We start from the raw sequence: 17,394 nt of genomic DNA, 5'->3' as shown, positions 1-17,394 counted from the left end.
AGCTATAGCTGCTTGTGTCCATGTAAGTTCATTCCCCATGTCATGACAGTACAAGCATCCACCATTTGTGAAGTGCACCAGTTCAGGGAACTGACACAACTAAAAAAATGGCATGTTCAACAACAACGAAAAAATTTAAACTTCCAAGAACCAGAGAAGAAGAAAGAATCCCGAAAAACAAAACCCAAACAAACAAAACATAGAATCCAGAAGTGGAAGGAGAAAGAAAAAGGAAAAATACTTAAACAATCCACAATAACAAAAAAAAGAAGACTAAAAGAAGCCCCTCTGCCAGATTAGTATCTCAATCAGTTCACTGTTCAGTTGCACAAATGGCCAAGCTAACACACAGCACCAAACAGCTGGAAACATTAATAACAGGGGTAGAGATTGCTTAATGCAGCTCAGATTGCAGCACTGATGAATGTGTAATCTCAGCCCAAATGCCACTGACCCTACACTGTAAACAGACAAGAGTCTGGGTTTCAGGATGGCAAAAAGAAATAGTATTTACCAAGTATCATTTGAATTATTCTTACATTGATACATCATCTTCATGAGCTCAGTCACAATCCCTGCTCTTGGCTCACAAATTTATGAACTGAAATTTCATACTAGTACCTCACTCAAATCTCAGAATGCATTCATGGTTCAGCATAAGGGGGACAGCTGCAATGTCAGACCTGATTTCCTACATTTATGATGAAAAGGAAACATATCTCAAGAATTTCTGAGAGAGCTCTGGAATGCCAGTCAGTGTACACTTCTCTCATTAAAAAATTACTATAATTTCAAACACCCACTGGTAAAAGGTAAGCAGGCTATAAAGTGATTTCACCTCTTAACATTTAGTATCTGTCAAAACAGGACAGAAGAAATCTTGTAGCCTTTCTACTGCAGCTTTTGAAAACCTTCAGCATAACAATGATTTTACTGTCATAACACAGCACTAATGCCTAACTCAGCACCAGTAAAGGAAGAATTATTTCAAAGAGCTGATGTTGGCATGTAGCTTTTAGTTTCACTACTACTGTCATTCAGTCAGTTGGCAATTTTGAGTTTGTTAGATCTACTATTTCTTAAAAATTTATTGTGACCATCATTACACCATACAAACATACATAACAATATCACTAAGACAGCTGTACTCTTAAGTACTATTTAATCTAGTCTTTCAAGCATCAAAACCTTTAAATCCTCCTTTATAGTAGAGTTCTGGTTTATAGTGGAGCGTTTTCTCTGGATTCTTTTTCTGCCTAGTGATTTCATTCCATTGTTATCTGTTCTCTCTATTTTGATGAACAGTAGCCACTGCTACGACAAATATAAACAGAAGAATCAGTTTACCTGTAACTTCAATATATCAAAAAACAAAAATATTTGAAGTCTAAAAAGTAAAAATAATCTTCTAACCACTCAAATCTCATCTTTGTTACAAAATACAACTAATTCATTATATAAGCCATATAAGAAACTGCAAACAGTTATGAGAATCCACAGCAAAAACAAAGTGAAATATTTTGTCTAGCAGCAGCAGCAGATTTCAGACCAAAAACTCATACATAATTGAACTAACAACGACAAAAAAGAATGAACACAAAAAAGTTGTTGGGTTTTTAGACTTTCTGTCTTTATGTATCACTCAACTAAAATATCAATATGAGACATATTAGAGTGCTCTACTTTCAAGTAATTTGCATACCAACAGTGAATATTAATGCAAGCTCTGTGAACACTACCTGGACAGTCACCACTGCCAGATTCAGGATAAGGAAGAATTCTCTATAGTCAGTTCACAAATAGGGGCTCTTAGAGTATGTCATATTCTATTAAGGCAACTATCTATACACATCATTCCTTTATAGACAATAAATTAAAAGTTTTACTACTTTTGCCCTTTATTATCAAGGTGGAAAAAACCTAATCACTGCATAATTTGTTTCTGCATAACAAGGCACTAAAAATAAAAAAAATAAAATTCAGTTATTAGATCCTATGCCTGTGTTGAGAAAAAGCTAAACTCTCTTTTTAACTGCAGGCATTAACACTATGGTAATGTACAACCTGATCTGCATCTGCAGTTATTTCACAAACTACCACTCCTCATGCACTGGTGCCCTTTGCATATGAAACTGAGCAATTGTCATGGCTATCTAATGCATTTCCAATGAAGCACAGCAAATGAATCACGTAAAAAAAAAAAAAAAAAAAAAAGCAAAGTTCAAAAAAATCAGAGACAGAAACAACGCTTTCCAACAGAGCTAAAAGGTCAAATTACTAACTGTAATAGCCATGAAAGATCAGATCATCCAGAAAAAGAAAGATGTGTAGCAATAAAGCTGCAACTGTGCAATGCATGGAACTAAAAACTCACTGCATCAATAAGCTGGATTTTAACACTGCTACAATTTTCACTATATGCTATGGATGTAACAGCTTAAAACCACCCAGAGTGACTGAATAGATTAAAATTATTTAGGAATGTACCCAGTCACCAAAATAAAACAGATTAATGACAGCAGTTACTTCCTTAACATCAGATATATGCTACATGAAGACTTTTGCATAACACCTGTATGACTCCACTAAGAAGAATTTACATGCAAGAAACCTTTAACTTGCTGCAGAAATTACCTCTTTTGTTATTTATGAGTATTTTCAAGCTTTTTATCAGATGAACAAAGGAAAATATTAAGCATAAAAATCCATAAAGCACATTGGTTCTACAGAGATAAAAAAAAATAGTGTAAAATTTGCTGAAACATTTGGCAAGTAGAGAGCAATTACACTGTCTGAATAACCTCAAGTGTTCTACCATCACAGATGTGCATATGTGCCTGTGCTGCAAAAATCTGCCCGCATGATGACAAAGAACCCCCACAGTAGTCTCCCAGCCTTTCAAATTCCACTTTTATTCTCTCACATTTATTAGAAAAATCAAAGCTATTTTCTTTCCTAGAATAGGAAACTCTTTTGTAAAGGGTTGTAGGTTTTTGTGGGGATTGTGGGGTGTGGTATTGGTTTATTGTTTTCTTAATGAAGAGAACATACAGCTATGTTTGATATTATTTTTGCTGTGGTGCCAGAAAGTCATTGAAGCTTGCAAATAGCTCCTATCACATTTTATGTTCCTGCAGTCTTTTAAGATGTTGAGGACTGGGACATGAACTCCCTCTTACAAAGGAACCTCTTGGGACTGTCTGAACAATCCAAGCCACCTGAAGCTGCTACTCTCAAGGCTGTAAAGGCACTGTTTTGTTTTCTGTTTGCAGAGTACTGGTTTCAGAATCAACCAGATTTCAGAAGCCCTAATGATGGGTGATGATGGGAACGCAACATTTCAGGATGAGGTCCAATAGAATCCCCTTCCTACATTCTGAGGCACAGGCCTGACATACTTTATGCAGGATGTGGACATGGTTATATGCGAACAACATTCTGATGTGTTCTATCCACCCACTCCCCAGGTTAGGAAACTTGCTCTAGGCATTAATTCAAATCTCTTATTCCAGGTGGGTTTTTATTCTTGGATTTTAGATAGAATGTACTGGTATATAGAGTACTTCTATTCTGACTATATCCTTTTGAGCCTCTGCTAACCTTGGAGTTGAAGGAGCCATACCAAAGTCAGAGAACGGGGATTTTGAATCCAGATCATCACAGCAATATATACACACATATTTACAAGCATTCTCTTTCCTAAGTCTAGCACAAAACAAAATCAGTAGCCCTTTGGGATGACAAACATCACACACAATTTTTACTGTGGCTTTCAGCTTGCTTTTGAACAATGAAAGCACTGAAGCACCTGGAACCTGGCTATGTAAGGAGATTATCAGCTCCCATAGAACCATGTGCAGCCATGATTACCTGCCTCTTTCTTATGAGTAAAATTCTCTGGGCCTACTGCCAGGGCTGTAGGAAGATATTCATACTAGTCTTCTATTCAAGATTCAGCCTTGACTAAGACAGTCTGAGACTTCATAAAAATTCCCAAAGCCCTGTTTTACCCAGCAGTGTGTCTCACTTGACTGAATTGGCAATGTTTTCAGCCCTCCATGCTGCTCATTTTTCCCCTGTGGATGCTTCTACGTTGCTGTAGTGAAACCACTATAGCCAGAACACATCTGGCACAGCCTACTCCTCTGTGCTCAGAATTTCATGTATAAGATCACCTCCCTGCTTTATAACCACTGATGTTAACTGACAGCTCTAAATATAAAATCAAGAATTTTAAAAAAATTGTCAATTCAGAGACAGTGCACAGTGTTTGTTAGAAAACATGAAAAAGTGTAGTTATTTTACTGCTGGCAGAATTGGGATAGGAGGGTTCCTCTCACCCACTCCTTTCTGCTCTGTTTACTTTCCTGCTGGTACCACAGGGAGTTCTCACACTACCAACTGTGAAAGACTGTTATATAACTTATTGTTTAACTTTGAGAATAACAGTCTGTCTGTGAAAGAGAGGTATGTTCAGTCAGTCTGGAGAAGAAGCAAGAAAATGCCACTTAAACACAGAAGCATGGGAAGCTCCTGTTTTCCCAGAGTACCTATGACATTGCCAAGGTTTTAAAAATCTTCATACCAGACTGCCCTCTGCTGGGCTGTAATGCAATTAAATGCTATCCCTGCTCTTCACAACTCTCCCACCATTCTAGAATCTGTACCAGAAATGTTTATGCGTTTTCTAAGGCATAAATGAAAAGATTTGATAGCCTCTTTTTCAAAGCTGACATATCTGACTAAGAAAAAACAGATTTTTTCCTCAGAAACAACCCATTTAACTGAAGAGCTGGAAACGCATCTGTATTTCTCTGCCAACATCATTTTCAGCACCACAGATTTTGTTTAAATCACAGCATACTTGGGGGTGGTGTTGAATGTGTAATAAGGAAAAGAACCCTGAAGCTATTTGCTTGCATATTGCCTTGTAAATATATTAAGCTGACAAAATTTTATACAACCCTCTCTTGTCCTTATCAATGACCTAGTTTCCTATCTCCATTGAGAATACACACTACTCCAACTCCCTACAGCACACCTGATATTATTTTTTCTGAAGTATCATGGCAACATTATTAATTTTGCAGTCTCTGAAGGATCTCCTTGTCAGGTGCAAGTATTTCTCTTCCTTGAATGTAGTTGCAAGACCTGCAAATTCTGTTCAAACCTATGTACGAAAGTTTAACACTCCCCCTACCATAGAGAAACGTTTGGTACTTAAAACTAGAACACACACACCACAATTCAACTGTTTTCACTGAAGTTTATGTAAAACATAATGTCTCTAGTTAGCAGGACTAGCAAAGCTGGTAAAATACAAACATTTTTTTATTTATTTGACAGAAACACATGAAAGCATGCATTTTATAACATGTTGAGCTCTGCAAAGTTGTATTTTAAGATCTACAGCAGCATCTTAGCACCAAGGAAGTATATTCAGGACAGCACCAAACAGCATGATATTTTAACTTTTCCCCCACTACTTTGTGGTCTTCCACTCTCTTAAACACTTAGAAAAACTGACCATAAAATTTGTTGAACGGCCTGAAAACAAGATTTGTGACACATTGTACAAGGATGAACCCACATTTTGCAATTGCACTGTTTTGGTTTGGGTTTTGTTGGGTTTTTTTAATTGCACAATATTTTTCTCCTGACCATTAAAAGAACCTTTCTTTTCTGGCAACCTAAAGACACCCCTATCATTTTCATAGGTTAATGTGTTGAAAACTGACACAAACTGATGATCACATTTTTGATGAGAGTACCTGCAGGAACTGCGGACACCAAACCAGGCTAAAACCACTTCATATTCATCAAAAGTGTCAGATAAAAAAAGAGACCAATATAGAAACAAAATGTACTGATCAAATGTAGTAGGCAGGAGAGTACAGAGTATTACAAGTATTCATTCACAGGGGAAACATCAGTTCCCTGATAAATAGAAAGACCATCACTACATTCCAGCAGCACTTCAAATAAGTGCACTCAACTGCACATTGCTAAATCTAACATGGGGAATAAAACACATTAATTACAAAAGGTTTACTGGGATTTTGCACTATATAGTAGTAGTTCCACAAAGTAAGCTTAGGAAATCAATTCAATTTCAAATAACACAGTCTGTACCATATGTGTGTTGATAAAACTTATAGGAAAATTTAGAGTTCTCCAATTATACACTGAGTATTAACAGATTTTGACCTGTATATCTCCATTCTTCAATTATGTAGAATAGATATATTTCTTTTTCAGGGAAGACACTGCAAAATTAAATATAATCAAATAAATATACAGCAGGGAATATCCAGACACGCTGGCTATTAGAATAAGCTTTTTGTGCAGGAAGTAGAAGCTGGGGCTAAACACTGACCAAGAAGAAACAAGAACAGTGACACATTGTCCATTAAATCATCTTCTCTGTCTTGGAATATGTATCAGACAGAATGACCTCAGTGAAGAAAAAGGGTATATGATTGTCTCACTGCAGGCTGGAGGACTGATTTAAAGCAAATTAGGCAGCCTTATTTTCAGGAATTCTTAATCAATGATTTTTAGTTCAATTGTCAACTCTACAACACTAACAAAAATAAAAAAATCAAAATAAAGAAAAAGTTTTCAAATCAATATCCACTATCAGTTGTTAGAATCTGAAAAACAGAATATGATAATGGTAAGGTGCAGGATGTTACTATACCTCAGCTCCCCCCATCCATTTTGGTTCATCAGGAAATTCAGCACATAGGATATCTTCTGACTGGTTAGTTCCTAATACGTGATAATACAGCTTTTGATGCAGATTAGTGGAGGTCTCAGTGCCTAGTAAAATGCAGATATTTAAACCAGTAAGTAGTCAAAGAAATGTAACAACCATATGAAAGCCTTAGAAACTTGTGTATCCTTTTGTATATAAAAGAGAAATTCAGAAGAGAGAACTAGGAATGTTCCAAGCTACAACCATTCCCCTCCAAACAAATACCATCCTACTAAACAAAGATAAAACTTCATGCTGGAAACCTGCATAAAAGTAACCCTTTCCTTTTACTGTTGGTAATACCTTCTTCAAATTTAAAGATTTATCATTTCAAGCTTTGCTTTCTAGAAATAAAAGCAAGCAAAGCTAAGAAAAACAAGAATCTCTGACACCCTCTAATGGCATCTTCATTTCCATTTCACCCAGAGCAACTAAGGGGAGATTTACTGCTAATTAACATTCCTAGAAACCGTCATACTTCCATTTGCTGAAAATATAGAAGTGATGTCTTTTAAAGCACTGTATGAGGCTCCACTTGATTTAATTTTTTTAAAAAATTCATTCTTGCAACATTTCCAGCACTTCAGCTTTTGAACTACAAACGGGAGGTAAAAAAAAACCTCAACAAAACAAGGTCGATGTCTATCTTGCAAGTCTGGCAAAATTACAGGCTTCAAAAGCAAATACAGAGGCAAAATTCAGGCTCTCTCCTGTTTAATGAAGAGCACATCTCGAGAAGAAACTTTTCAGTAGTTCTGTCTTATAACAGAAGCTGCTAAATTCCTTCCCCAATGAGGCTCCTCCACAATTTATCCCACTTTGTGCAGTGCTCTTTGAATTTTGCTAGCATAAACATTTCGTTTTGCTTTGCTGTGAACCACACATGAATTAATCTGGTTGAATAAAAAAAACCTTATACCTCTCATTGCTACTCATCAAAGTCTCCTAAAGCAGTTTATCTATGCCCACACAAATGCTTAAGGGGAAAGATCTAAGTAAGCTTCCACCAGATATCAAATTCTAGCCAACACCACCAACAATATGGAACTTAAGTAAATCATCCTAGAGAAAAAGGAAGCAGTAAACTTTCATGAGAAAAAGAGGGGCAGGTAGACAAAAAGTGATTCGCACTAACTGAACATAGGCTTTGGCGATACAAGCCATAATTTCATCTCTAATTGCACAACCAATACAGCCACTTATCTCAATACAGATTTGTAGAACTAATTATTTGTTGCACCAATTCACTGCAAAAGTGATTTTGCTTCCACATAGTATGCAATCAGAATAGTCATACCTACCATCACTTTTCCCATCTTGTTTTGGGTAGCAGTTATAGAACATGCCTTTTCCATCATGGGTCCATGCCATGCAACTGAATTTAACTCTCTCCAGTGTATCTGGGAGATCCTCAGGACCTTCTACTTTCATAAACTTAATAGTAATCCAATCAGAGCCACTAGAACTCAGGCCATATGCAAAGTATTCACCATCTTCACTGAATGCATAACCTAGGAAAACGGAAACAAACGAAATGAAGAGAGATTAAATTGGGATGCTAGTTAAAGCAACTGTTCACCAAACACTAAGAGAAGGTTTATTTTCTAAAAACAGTGCAAGACACTACATCTGTTATCACTTGAGATTCACACCACTTTTCCACTCTCTGTGGACTTCTAAATTCACAGATCCAAGTTTAAGCACAGTAAGTATATCCATGTTCAGTAACACAACTTATGCCCAAACAATTACGGTTTGAATTATATTTCTTCTACTGCCCTGAGCTTGGCAGGAAGAGCTAGAAAATGAAAATGAACACAGGTAGAGAACTTGAGTGAAAGTTTAAGAGAGAAACGGTACCAAAGAAGCTAAAAAAGATGCAAGCTATCTGAAAGTATCCTGAAATAGTTAAATACCACTTAAAAAATTGAGTCACTGAAAACTAGACCCTTTAAAACCCTGAAAACTGAAGTAACTGGGAAACTTTACCACATTAGCTTGCAAATGGTTAATTACCAGTATTCTCAGCTAAAACCTGTGCTATGTATTTCACTTTATCCAAAAAGTGATGAATAAAAAGCTTCCATCATAGTTGATGAAGATCAAATTCATGCTTGCAAATCAAGTCAAGCGAAGAGACTGAATTATCATAGGCCTGTACAGACCTGAAAGTAGCTACCAAAAAATTATCTAGGAAAAAGTTTAATTTCATAATCATGATAGTTTTGAGAGGCGCCACTGTGCCACATCAATATATTCTCTCTCATAAGAATGTAAGAGTGGCAATTCTGGTTCAGAACAAAATTCCACCTAGTTGTCCTCAGGAGTAACCACAATGTGATACCTACACAAGTAGGAACAACCACATAATCATGGAATGGTTTGGTTGGAAGGAATCTTAAAAATCACCTATTTCTTACCCTCCTGTTGTAGACAGGGACACCTTCCACTAGATAAAGGTTTCTCAAAGCTCTGCCTAACCTGGCCTTGAAACACTTTCAGGGATTGGACATCCACAACTTCTCTGAGCAACCTGTTCCAGTGCCTCACCACCTTCACAGTAAAGATTTTTTTTGTAATATCTAATCTAAACCTATTGTCTTTCAATTTAAAACCATTCTCCCTTGTCCTATCACTATATACCCTTGTAAAAAGTCCCTCTCCAGCTTTCTTGTAGGCTCCCTTTAAGTACAGGGAAGTTACTATAGGGTCATCCCATATCTTTCTCTTTTCCAAGCTGAACAATCTCAACTCTTTCAGGACTTTGTTATAGATGGGGTGCTTCAGCCCTCTAATCTTTTCACAGACTCCTCTGGACTCCCTCCAACAGGTCCATGTCTTTCCTAGAATGGGGGCCCAGATTTGGATGTAGTACTCCAGGCAGTCTCACAGGAGCCCAGTGGAGAAGCAGAATCCCGTCCCTCGCCCTGCTGGCCATGCTGCTTTGGACACAGCCCAGGATTAAATCAGCTTTCTGGGCTACAAGCTCATTGCTGGCTCATGTCCAGCCTCTCATCCACCAGGACTCCCAAGTCCTTGTTAGCAAGGATACTCTCAATCTCTTTATTCCCGAACAGCCTGTGCTGATACTGTGCAATGCAAGCACAAGAACAATATGCAGGAATAAATGCAAGAACAATGCAAGCACAAGTAATATTTCCCTCAAATATTCTTATAATCTCCAACCATTTTCAGTTTAGCAGAATTGTTTCCAATCAGTAGTTGGATAATACTCCTGAATACTTCCCTTCCCCTTGATTATGTGCAGCTTGCCTTTTTCCACCACCAACATCCACTGATAAGGGGTTCTACAGATCTGCTTCTTGCAGCATGAACCATCACCTTCTTCTGTTTGCTTGGGACCGGACTCCCACTGCTTTCATTTGATATTCCCTCATTCTTGTAATAAAAAAATAAATTCTTATTTCTTCTCTCCATCCTATTGCATGCCACAAATGGTTCTGCAGACCTCTAATATCCTTGCTAAATTGTCTTCTTTTCCAAGCTGATTAATACAGGCACACTCAGTTTTTCCTTTGATTTTTTCCTATTGCCCTCCTCAAACCTGTATTTCAGAGCCCCTTTTGAGGTGAGGAGACTGGGACTAAATTTAATGTTCAGTGGTACAGTATAATCTCCTGAGTTGCTAATGTAATGGTGTCTCCTTGTTTTGTTCACTATTTCATAGAATCACAGAATCATGAAGTTGGAAAAGACCTCCAAGAGTTCAACCTTTGACTGATCACCACCTTGTCAACTAAATCTCAGTGCTGAGTGCCACACTGAGTTTTTCTTGAACACTTCCAAGGAGAAAATGTCTTCCTGATGAATAAATTGGTATTTGATATACTTGTTTAGCTTCTACCAAGAACCAAATTGACATTTTCATGGAATTACACATTACACTCCAAGCATTGTTCCCAAGAGGTCATCAGGAACCTAAGAGTTCACTCCATCCATTCCTCCATAAATGAGGTTAGGACTGTTTGTCCTCTGTGCATCACTTAATTTATCTGCACAAATACTTTTACCTGTTAATTTATTGTCCATTCATTATTATTAAGGTATTCCTGCACCTCTTCAGTCATTCTTCAGCCAGGGGTAACTTTGTACTATCACCAAATTCAGCTACCTCACTGCTCACTCCTTTTTCTAGTATGTTCAGTATATGAACACTGCAAATCCTAGAACAGTCTCTGACAGGGCTTTATTGGTGATTTCCACTTGACAGCCCATCAGTTCTTCCTTTCCCTACCCTTAAATCAATTAATAATCAAAACCAGGAGTTTTCTCTCTTGTTACACAGCTGTTAGTTTTCTAAGTGCATTTGGAAGGAGACTATGCTGCTAAGACTTCTAGAAATACGCAGAGATTACATGAATGCAATACACACAGATTAAGGCAGAACTTCACCATAAAAAGGCCATATTGATTCTTTTCAGCCAGGTCACTTTTAGAGAAATATTCACTAATTCTGATGGCTGTTTTTATTAACTGTCCTTGAACAGACTTAGAGGACTTTTAGGTCCAAGAATCTACTTCCAAAAATGAGCAAGTAGGGACTGTGAAAATTGACAGCTAAGAGAAGTTACAGCCCTGGTGAAAATAAACAATCTTATGATCATAGAAGTTAATGCTATGTTCCTTCACAGTCCCTAACTTGTTGGCCTGTGTTAAAGCTGCAAAATACAATTTTAAGAGAACTAATCAAGATAAATACATAAACTTTTTTCCTTGCTAGGGAGAGCCTCAAGAGCTGCTCATATTTAATTGGAAGCCTGTTACAGAGTTGTAAAAAAAAAGCATTGGGAAACGGAACCAAGTTTATTGTGGATACAGTGTAGATTTAGAAGTGTTCTTCTGACACACAGTACAAATCCACATAAGGCTATTGTAATTATTTAAGATTAAATTTTCAACTTCTGCTGAAGACTGAGACTTACTCAGCAGGAACTGCTGTCTCACTAACCTCGTAAGGCCACAGTGCCATCATCAGAAAGCTTATTTGGATCAAGAAAAACTTTGGCATCAGCATCTAAGGAATCTTGTACATATAAAACACGCTGATTCTGGAGCCCAGTATTGTAGAAGTGAAAATACCTAAAAAGAACACAAGAGGGAAAAATTGAGTAGGAAGAACTCTGATTTTCAGTTAGGCAAACACAACTTGTATGAAGTTATCATGAAGCGAATAAAAGACAGATGAATAGGTTAGGGAAACACAAGTTTCACAGCAGAGTAGGAGTCATGGCTAGGATGCATCCAAAATATCCTTTAAAAATAAAAGCTGCATTTGCCACAGTACATTTCAAAGAATTCTAAGTATACTATAAACTCCACATAACTATCTATGTTATCACTGGCAGCTGCAGCATTTTTCTGTTACAAGTACTGGCACAGGTTCCCATCCCTTATGTTCTCAGCTTCGTCATTCATACAGCTGCTTTCATTCCATACCAGGTGACAGACTTATGTTCAAATCAAACAGAACCAAAACTGTTTGAATATCCCTACAATGTGTGTTTGAAAAAGTTGTAGGAACAGACAAATACAGACTGTCTTTAGTGAGTGATACTCTTCACATCCTAAGACACTACAGAGCTCACAGATATTAACACCCATTTTCAAGTGCTTTACTACACAAACTCGTGACTTAAAGAACCAGGCAGCAGCTTCACCTGGGGGAAGAGGAGAATTTACAGAGCAACATTCAAATCTAAATTTAAGTTCATATATTCCCTAAGACTGACAAGTACTTGGCTACAAACATGGGAACTTGGTAAAGCCAGAAGAGGAAAATATACTCACAAAGGCCTGGTTAACAACATGAGCTAGTAATATGTTCAAGTAATAACAGTAATGTTCAGCAAGTGCAAAACTGTAAGATTAAAAGAAGTAGAAGAAAAAGAAAAGTAATTTTCTATTTGATCAGCCATTTTCTTGCCAATTTCATCTCTGCAATGCTGAGCAACAAGCTGGGAAGCAAAGGTCAAGCAATGAGACAGACACAGCACCTCCCTGAGCACCCTTCCTTTCTGCAGACTCTACAGAACAACTCTTTGGATACTGTCCTGTAGCAGCTATTCTTCATCAGAAAACCAGAGCAGTTAAATGTAAGGGTTTCTAAGTGTCATGAGAAGTTCAGAAAATTCTTCAAATAGAATAGTTCCTTACCCCACACTTTACCGAGTGTTATTTGACATGGTAGAGACCTCTTGATCGCCTCAAACACCACAACATAGGGCTTTTCTATTTTATTTGTATTATATTTGAACCACTCCAATTTAAATCCAGCACATGCCAAGAAATAGAGTACCACTCAGAAAGACTAAAAAGACATCTATTAAAGTCGAAGTAAAGTGTCATGAATTACAAGCACATCAAGCTCCTGGCACAAATGTTCTTCCTGGAGGACAGTCAGCTGCATTAAATTAAGAATTTGTATCTGCTAGCAGAGACTGTATTTATCACTGCCATAAGACCTCCTGCAACCTTAAGCCTTAACAGCGCTGAAGGTAACAATACCCAGACACGTTTGCACTGCACAGGGAGAATAGGTCAGAGAATCTAAAGCAGTCACTGACCAGACCTGGTCACCTGCTACATCTGCATGAGCATCACATACAAACTAACAAGCTGCACCTGACTCACTCAGCAAGGCATACGTCCCCAGATGCAGCACAGTCCTAAACAGCTCCACTGCTTCTGGGCTTAAACCTCACACCTCTACACACTGGCATGTTGTGCCATATCCATGACAATTAAAATCCACATCAAATCCACCAACAGCTTGGTTCATATGGGTATATGGTATATGGGTTCACTCTCTACCATACACCTTCACCAAACCCCACACAGTACAGAATTTCCCTCCCTCAGTAGTGTCAGTGCCTTCTTCACAACACAGATCGCTAAAACAAATCCCGCTCAATATCTGTGTAGAAATCTTAAGGTAACAAGATATTCTCTCTTTTTCTGTGGATTATCTGTGGATGGTGGGGAACACATACATAGCATAGCTGGGTGCCCGCTCAGCAAGGACAAAACAAATTGAAAACATTGAAAAAGATTATCTGTGTTTCCTATGATTAAGAGTGGCTGGTTGTTTTTGCTACCTCTTTTCAACTGCTAAAACAATCTTTAGATGTAGTTAAGTCCCTTTACACCCTTTCCCTAGAAGCCAGCTAGTGTTTCTAAAAGAGGTCACATTAAATTCAGCAGCTGCAGTCTCCAGATCTTGGGTAAGACACAGAAACACCACCTCTTCACTTAGCCTAGGGATATGAGTAGATTAGGCACTGGAATATAGCAGGATATCTTTGTTTCTAAGAAAACACTTGCTTTATGTCCTCCAAATGATTTTTCACATATACCCTGCAGCTACAGGAACAGTTTTTCACAAGGGAATTCCTACTGCTTTTTACTGGCTATGACTAAACAAAAAAAGCCTACCAGCTGCTCAAAGAATGACCAATGTAAGAGTAGTGCTCTAGCAAATATGTAAAACAGAACACACGACAGGCTTATGCTGTTTGCAGACAATGTGCCTTTAACTATACTGATAGTAACCAAGCCTTTCTGAAAGGAACTCCTCTAAGCTTTACTTTTACAACAATTATTCTACAAAATTTTCTGGGTTCTCATAAACTCACAAATTCTTCTTCTTATAAAAGAAAAGCCAGCAAAAGAAGAAGATAATATGATTGGGAACTGCAGAGAGTGAAGCACCTTGTGCTCTGCATCATGCAACCTCACATTAACATTGGCTTAGTTTTCTTCACAACTATTAAAAAAATACAAATATAATTTGTTTGCCTAATTAATAGTTGCTTCTGACTTGCTTCACATTCATCACCACATCAAAAGACATTCCTCACATACCTTTTTCCTTTCTTGAAGTGGCAGCTGTACTTAGGATAATCATAAAGTTCAGTCATTCGTTCCTTGAACAGTCCTCTAACAGGACACTGCTCGAGAAAGGGTACTGTGAGCTTGTTCTGAGCTTCCACAAATGCCTGAAAGAAAACAATCAAAAAAATATAAACTGAAGCAGAAATTCCCATTTTCTACAGAAAACATTCTCAGAAGCAATGCATCACAGACATCATTCCACCATATAGATTACACAATGTCACACATGAAGAATCCAACATGCTTATTTGCATTATGCCACAATTCTTTAATAGGACTCAACTTATATCTTGAATAATGACTCTCCAGTTCATACACTGGGGAACCAGCCAAGAGTCCTAAAAAAAAAACCCAAAACAAAACTCCAACAACCAAAGAAGCTCTAAACAAATAAAAACCCAAACAAACAAACAAACAGCTGCCCTTGATTGGTCCAACCAAGCACACATAAGAGGGAAAAAAAGTTAATGCTTCTCTTCAGTATGATACCACCACCTTGAACATTCGAACTGGCCAAGAAAAATGGGGGCAAGATAAGCATGGGTTAGTTTTAAAAATTTTAAAAATACCAAGTACTTCAGACTTTCACAGAACCATAGAATGGTTTGGGTAGGAAAGGTCCTTGAAGATCATTTAGTTCAATGCCCCTGCTATGGTCTGGGACATTTGCCAGTAAACCAGTTTGCTCAAAGCCCCATTCAACTTTTCCCCATTAAAACACAGGGGCAAAATAATGGCATTTTGGTGCCATGAGATATCACATGAACTTTGTTCATTATAAAAGTTTTCAAAATGTATTTGCAGTTGCTTAAAAGCAGAGTACCCATGCATCTGGTCAGTAAGAGACAAGCATGTGAAAGCAGCCATTCCCATGCAAAGAAAGGTTACCTTTGTCTCTTCACTATCAGGATCTTCAAGCCAGCAGTACGGATCACTGATTTTACATCCATGGTAATCCAACACCTGAATTTATAAAAGACAGTAATTTAGAAAAAGACATACACACAAGAAAACTCTATCCATCAAGGAACCATAGTCAGCATGATGAAGGGCATCTGGAGTTTCACAAAAGCATACAGTGCTAAGGAGCAAAGACAGAACCAACGCATTGCTCCAAGGTAAATCACTAGTATTACCAATCTTTGGTGATGGCATCACAGCAGCACAGTAGTTCTCAGAAAAAAAACACAGAGCACCAGAAAAATGGTGAAATGCACATAAATTCCTTCTACAAGATAGATTAGTAAGCAAAAATGAAAGCCCACCAACCAAACCGAGACCCTTAAGGTTTTCAAGCCAAACTATAAAACCCAATTACTGGATGCATACAAAGTATGGTTCCTGGTTACACAAACGGTCTCTGGTTTAGCTCTCCCTACTGCTGTTGCCCACAAATATGTGCATAATGTGTATATATATAAATCGTAATATAAAAAATAAAAAGCCCATCTCCAAAACAACAAACAAAACAAATAAACCACAAAATATTAATCCACGTGGTTGAATTTACCTGCTTCCTTCCTCCAGTACTTTAAATAAGACTAGATACCTGCTACTAGGGTTTGCACAGTTCAGCCTTACAGTCAAATGGGAAAACAAATTCTTCAGGACTTTTTCCAGCTTTGGCTCATACCGGCAAACAGTTTGGTATAAATGCAATGTAGATCTTTCCTGGCCTGTGCACAATGCACAGTGGTTTGAGAAAGGGAAAGAAAATCGAACCCATTGTAGCCAAACTTACACTGTAATCCCTTGTGTATCCAGATACAGTGGAAATACAAGAAGATGAGACTATGTTACAGATGTGCCATCCTATATAAATAGACTACTTGTTCCTCTGCTGACGCTGCTGCAGCCCGGGCGGAGGCCCGGGTTCCCCTGGCACACGCACCGGTACCGAAGCTCCGGGATGCGCCGTGCGGCCGCTGCCCCCGCACCCCCGGCCCCGCCGCCCGCCCCGGACCGGCTCCGGCCCCGCACACGCGGGACGTGCCCGGGGCCACCGGCGCGGGCCCGAATCCCGCCCCGACAGCGCCGGCAGCCGCCGCGGGCCCCGGGCGCGACAGACCGAGACCCTCTGCAGGGAGCACGCCGGGCGTTCCGTGGCCGCAGCCCAACAAAGCCCCGAGAGCCGAGGCGGCCCCGCGGGGAATGGCGAGCCGGGTGCCCCGCGCCCGGGCCCGGCCGCCGCACGCCGGGTGCTGTCCCGGCCAGCGCCCTACTCACGGCGGTCTCGTCGCGGTACACCTCGGGGTACTGGAAGGCCGGCATGGCGGGCTGCGGCGGAGAGGGCCAGGAAGCAGAGGAGGCGGAGGAGGAAGAGGAGGAGGAGGAAGCGAGGCGCGGAGGCGGCCGCGGGGCCGGGGCCGTGTTTCGAGCGCTGGCAGCCGCCGGCAGCAGGCGCGCAGCGCGGCACAGGCGCAGCGCCGCCGCCGCCATACGGCCGGCCCGCGCAGCGCCCCCTGCCGGCGCCCGCCGCGCCATGGCGGCGGCTCAGCGGCGGCCTCGCCGTCGCCGTCCCGCCGCCCTTGGGCGCTGCTCCCTCGTCCCGGTCGCCGTGCTCCGGCGTGTACCCAGCTCCACCTGGCTTTCATCCTCCTTATAGCAAACCTTTGCAAAAAAAAAAAAAAAAAAAAAAAAAAATCAAATCGTAGGTTTTCATTTTTTTCCCACTCGACTCCCCAGCCTTGGCCCGCGGTGAGGGAAGAGGCTCGGGTCTGGCTTGC

The 17,394-nt window shown here is 39.5% G+C and overlaps 1 protein-coding gene across 1 annotated transcript in view; it reads right to left on the bottom strand.

Moving 5' to 3' along the window:
- Window positions 1-17,070, bottom strand: part of PREP (prolyl endopeptidase) — an 83,300-nt gene extending 66,230 nt beyond the window's left edge. Inside the window, exons 1-6 of the mRNA XM_021553809.3 lie at window positions 16,895-17,070; window positions 15,557-15,631; window positions 14,639-14,772; window positions 11,727-11,857; window positions 8,059-8,268; window positions 6,701-6,822 (exon numbers count right to left, since the gene is read on the bottom strand). Of these exons, the coding sequence (XP_021409484.2) occupies window positions 6,701-6,822; window positions 8,059-8,268; window positions 11,727-11,857; window positions 14,639-14,772; window positions 15,557-15,631; window positions 16,895-16,939 (717 nt within the window). The 5' untranslated portion in view covers window positions 16,940-17,070. The remainder of the gene's footprint in view (window positions 1-6,700; window positions 6,823-8,058; window positions 8,269-11,726; window positions 11,858-14,638; window positions 14,773-15,556; window positions 15,632-16,894) is intronic.
- Window positions 17,071-17,394: the final 324 nt, after the last annotated feature.

This window comes from Lonchura striata, chromosome 3, assembly GCF_046129695.1.
Source record: "Lonchura striata isolate bLonStr1 chromosome 3, bLonStr1.mat, whole genome shotgun sequence".
NCBI classification, from domain to species: Eukaryota; Metazoa; Chordata; class Aves; order Passeriformes; family Estrildidae; genus Lonchura; species Lonchura striata.
This window is presented reverse-complemented; position numbering and strand designations above follow the sequence as displayed.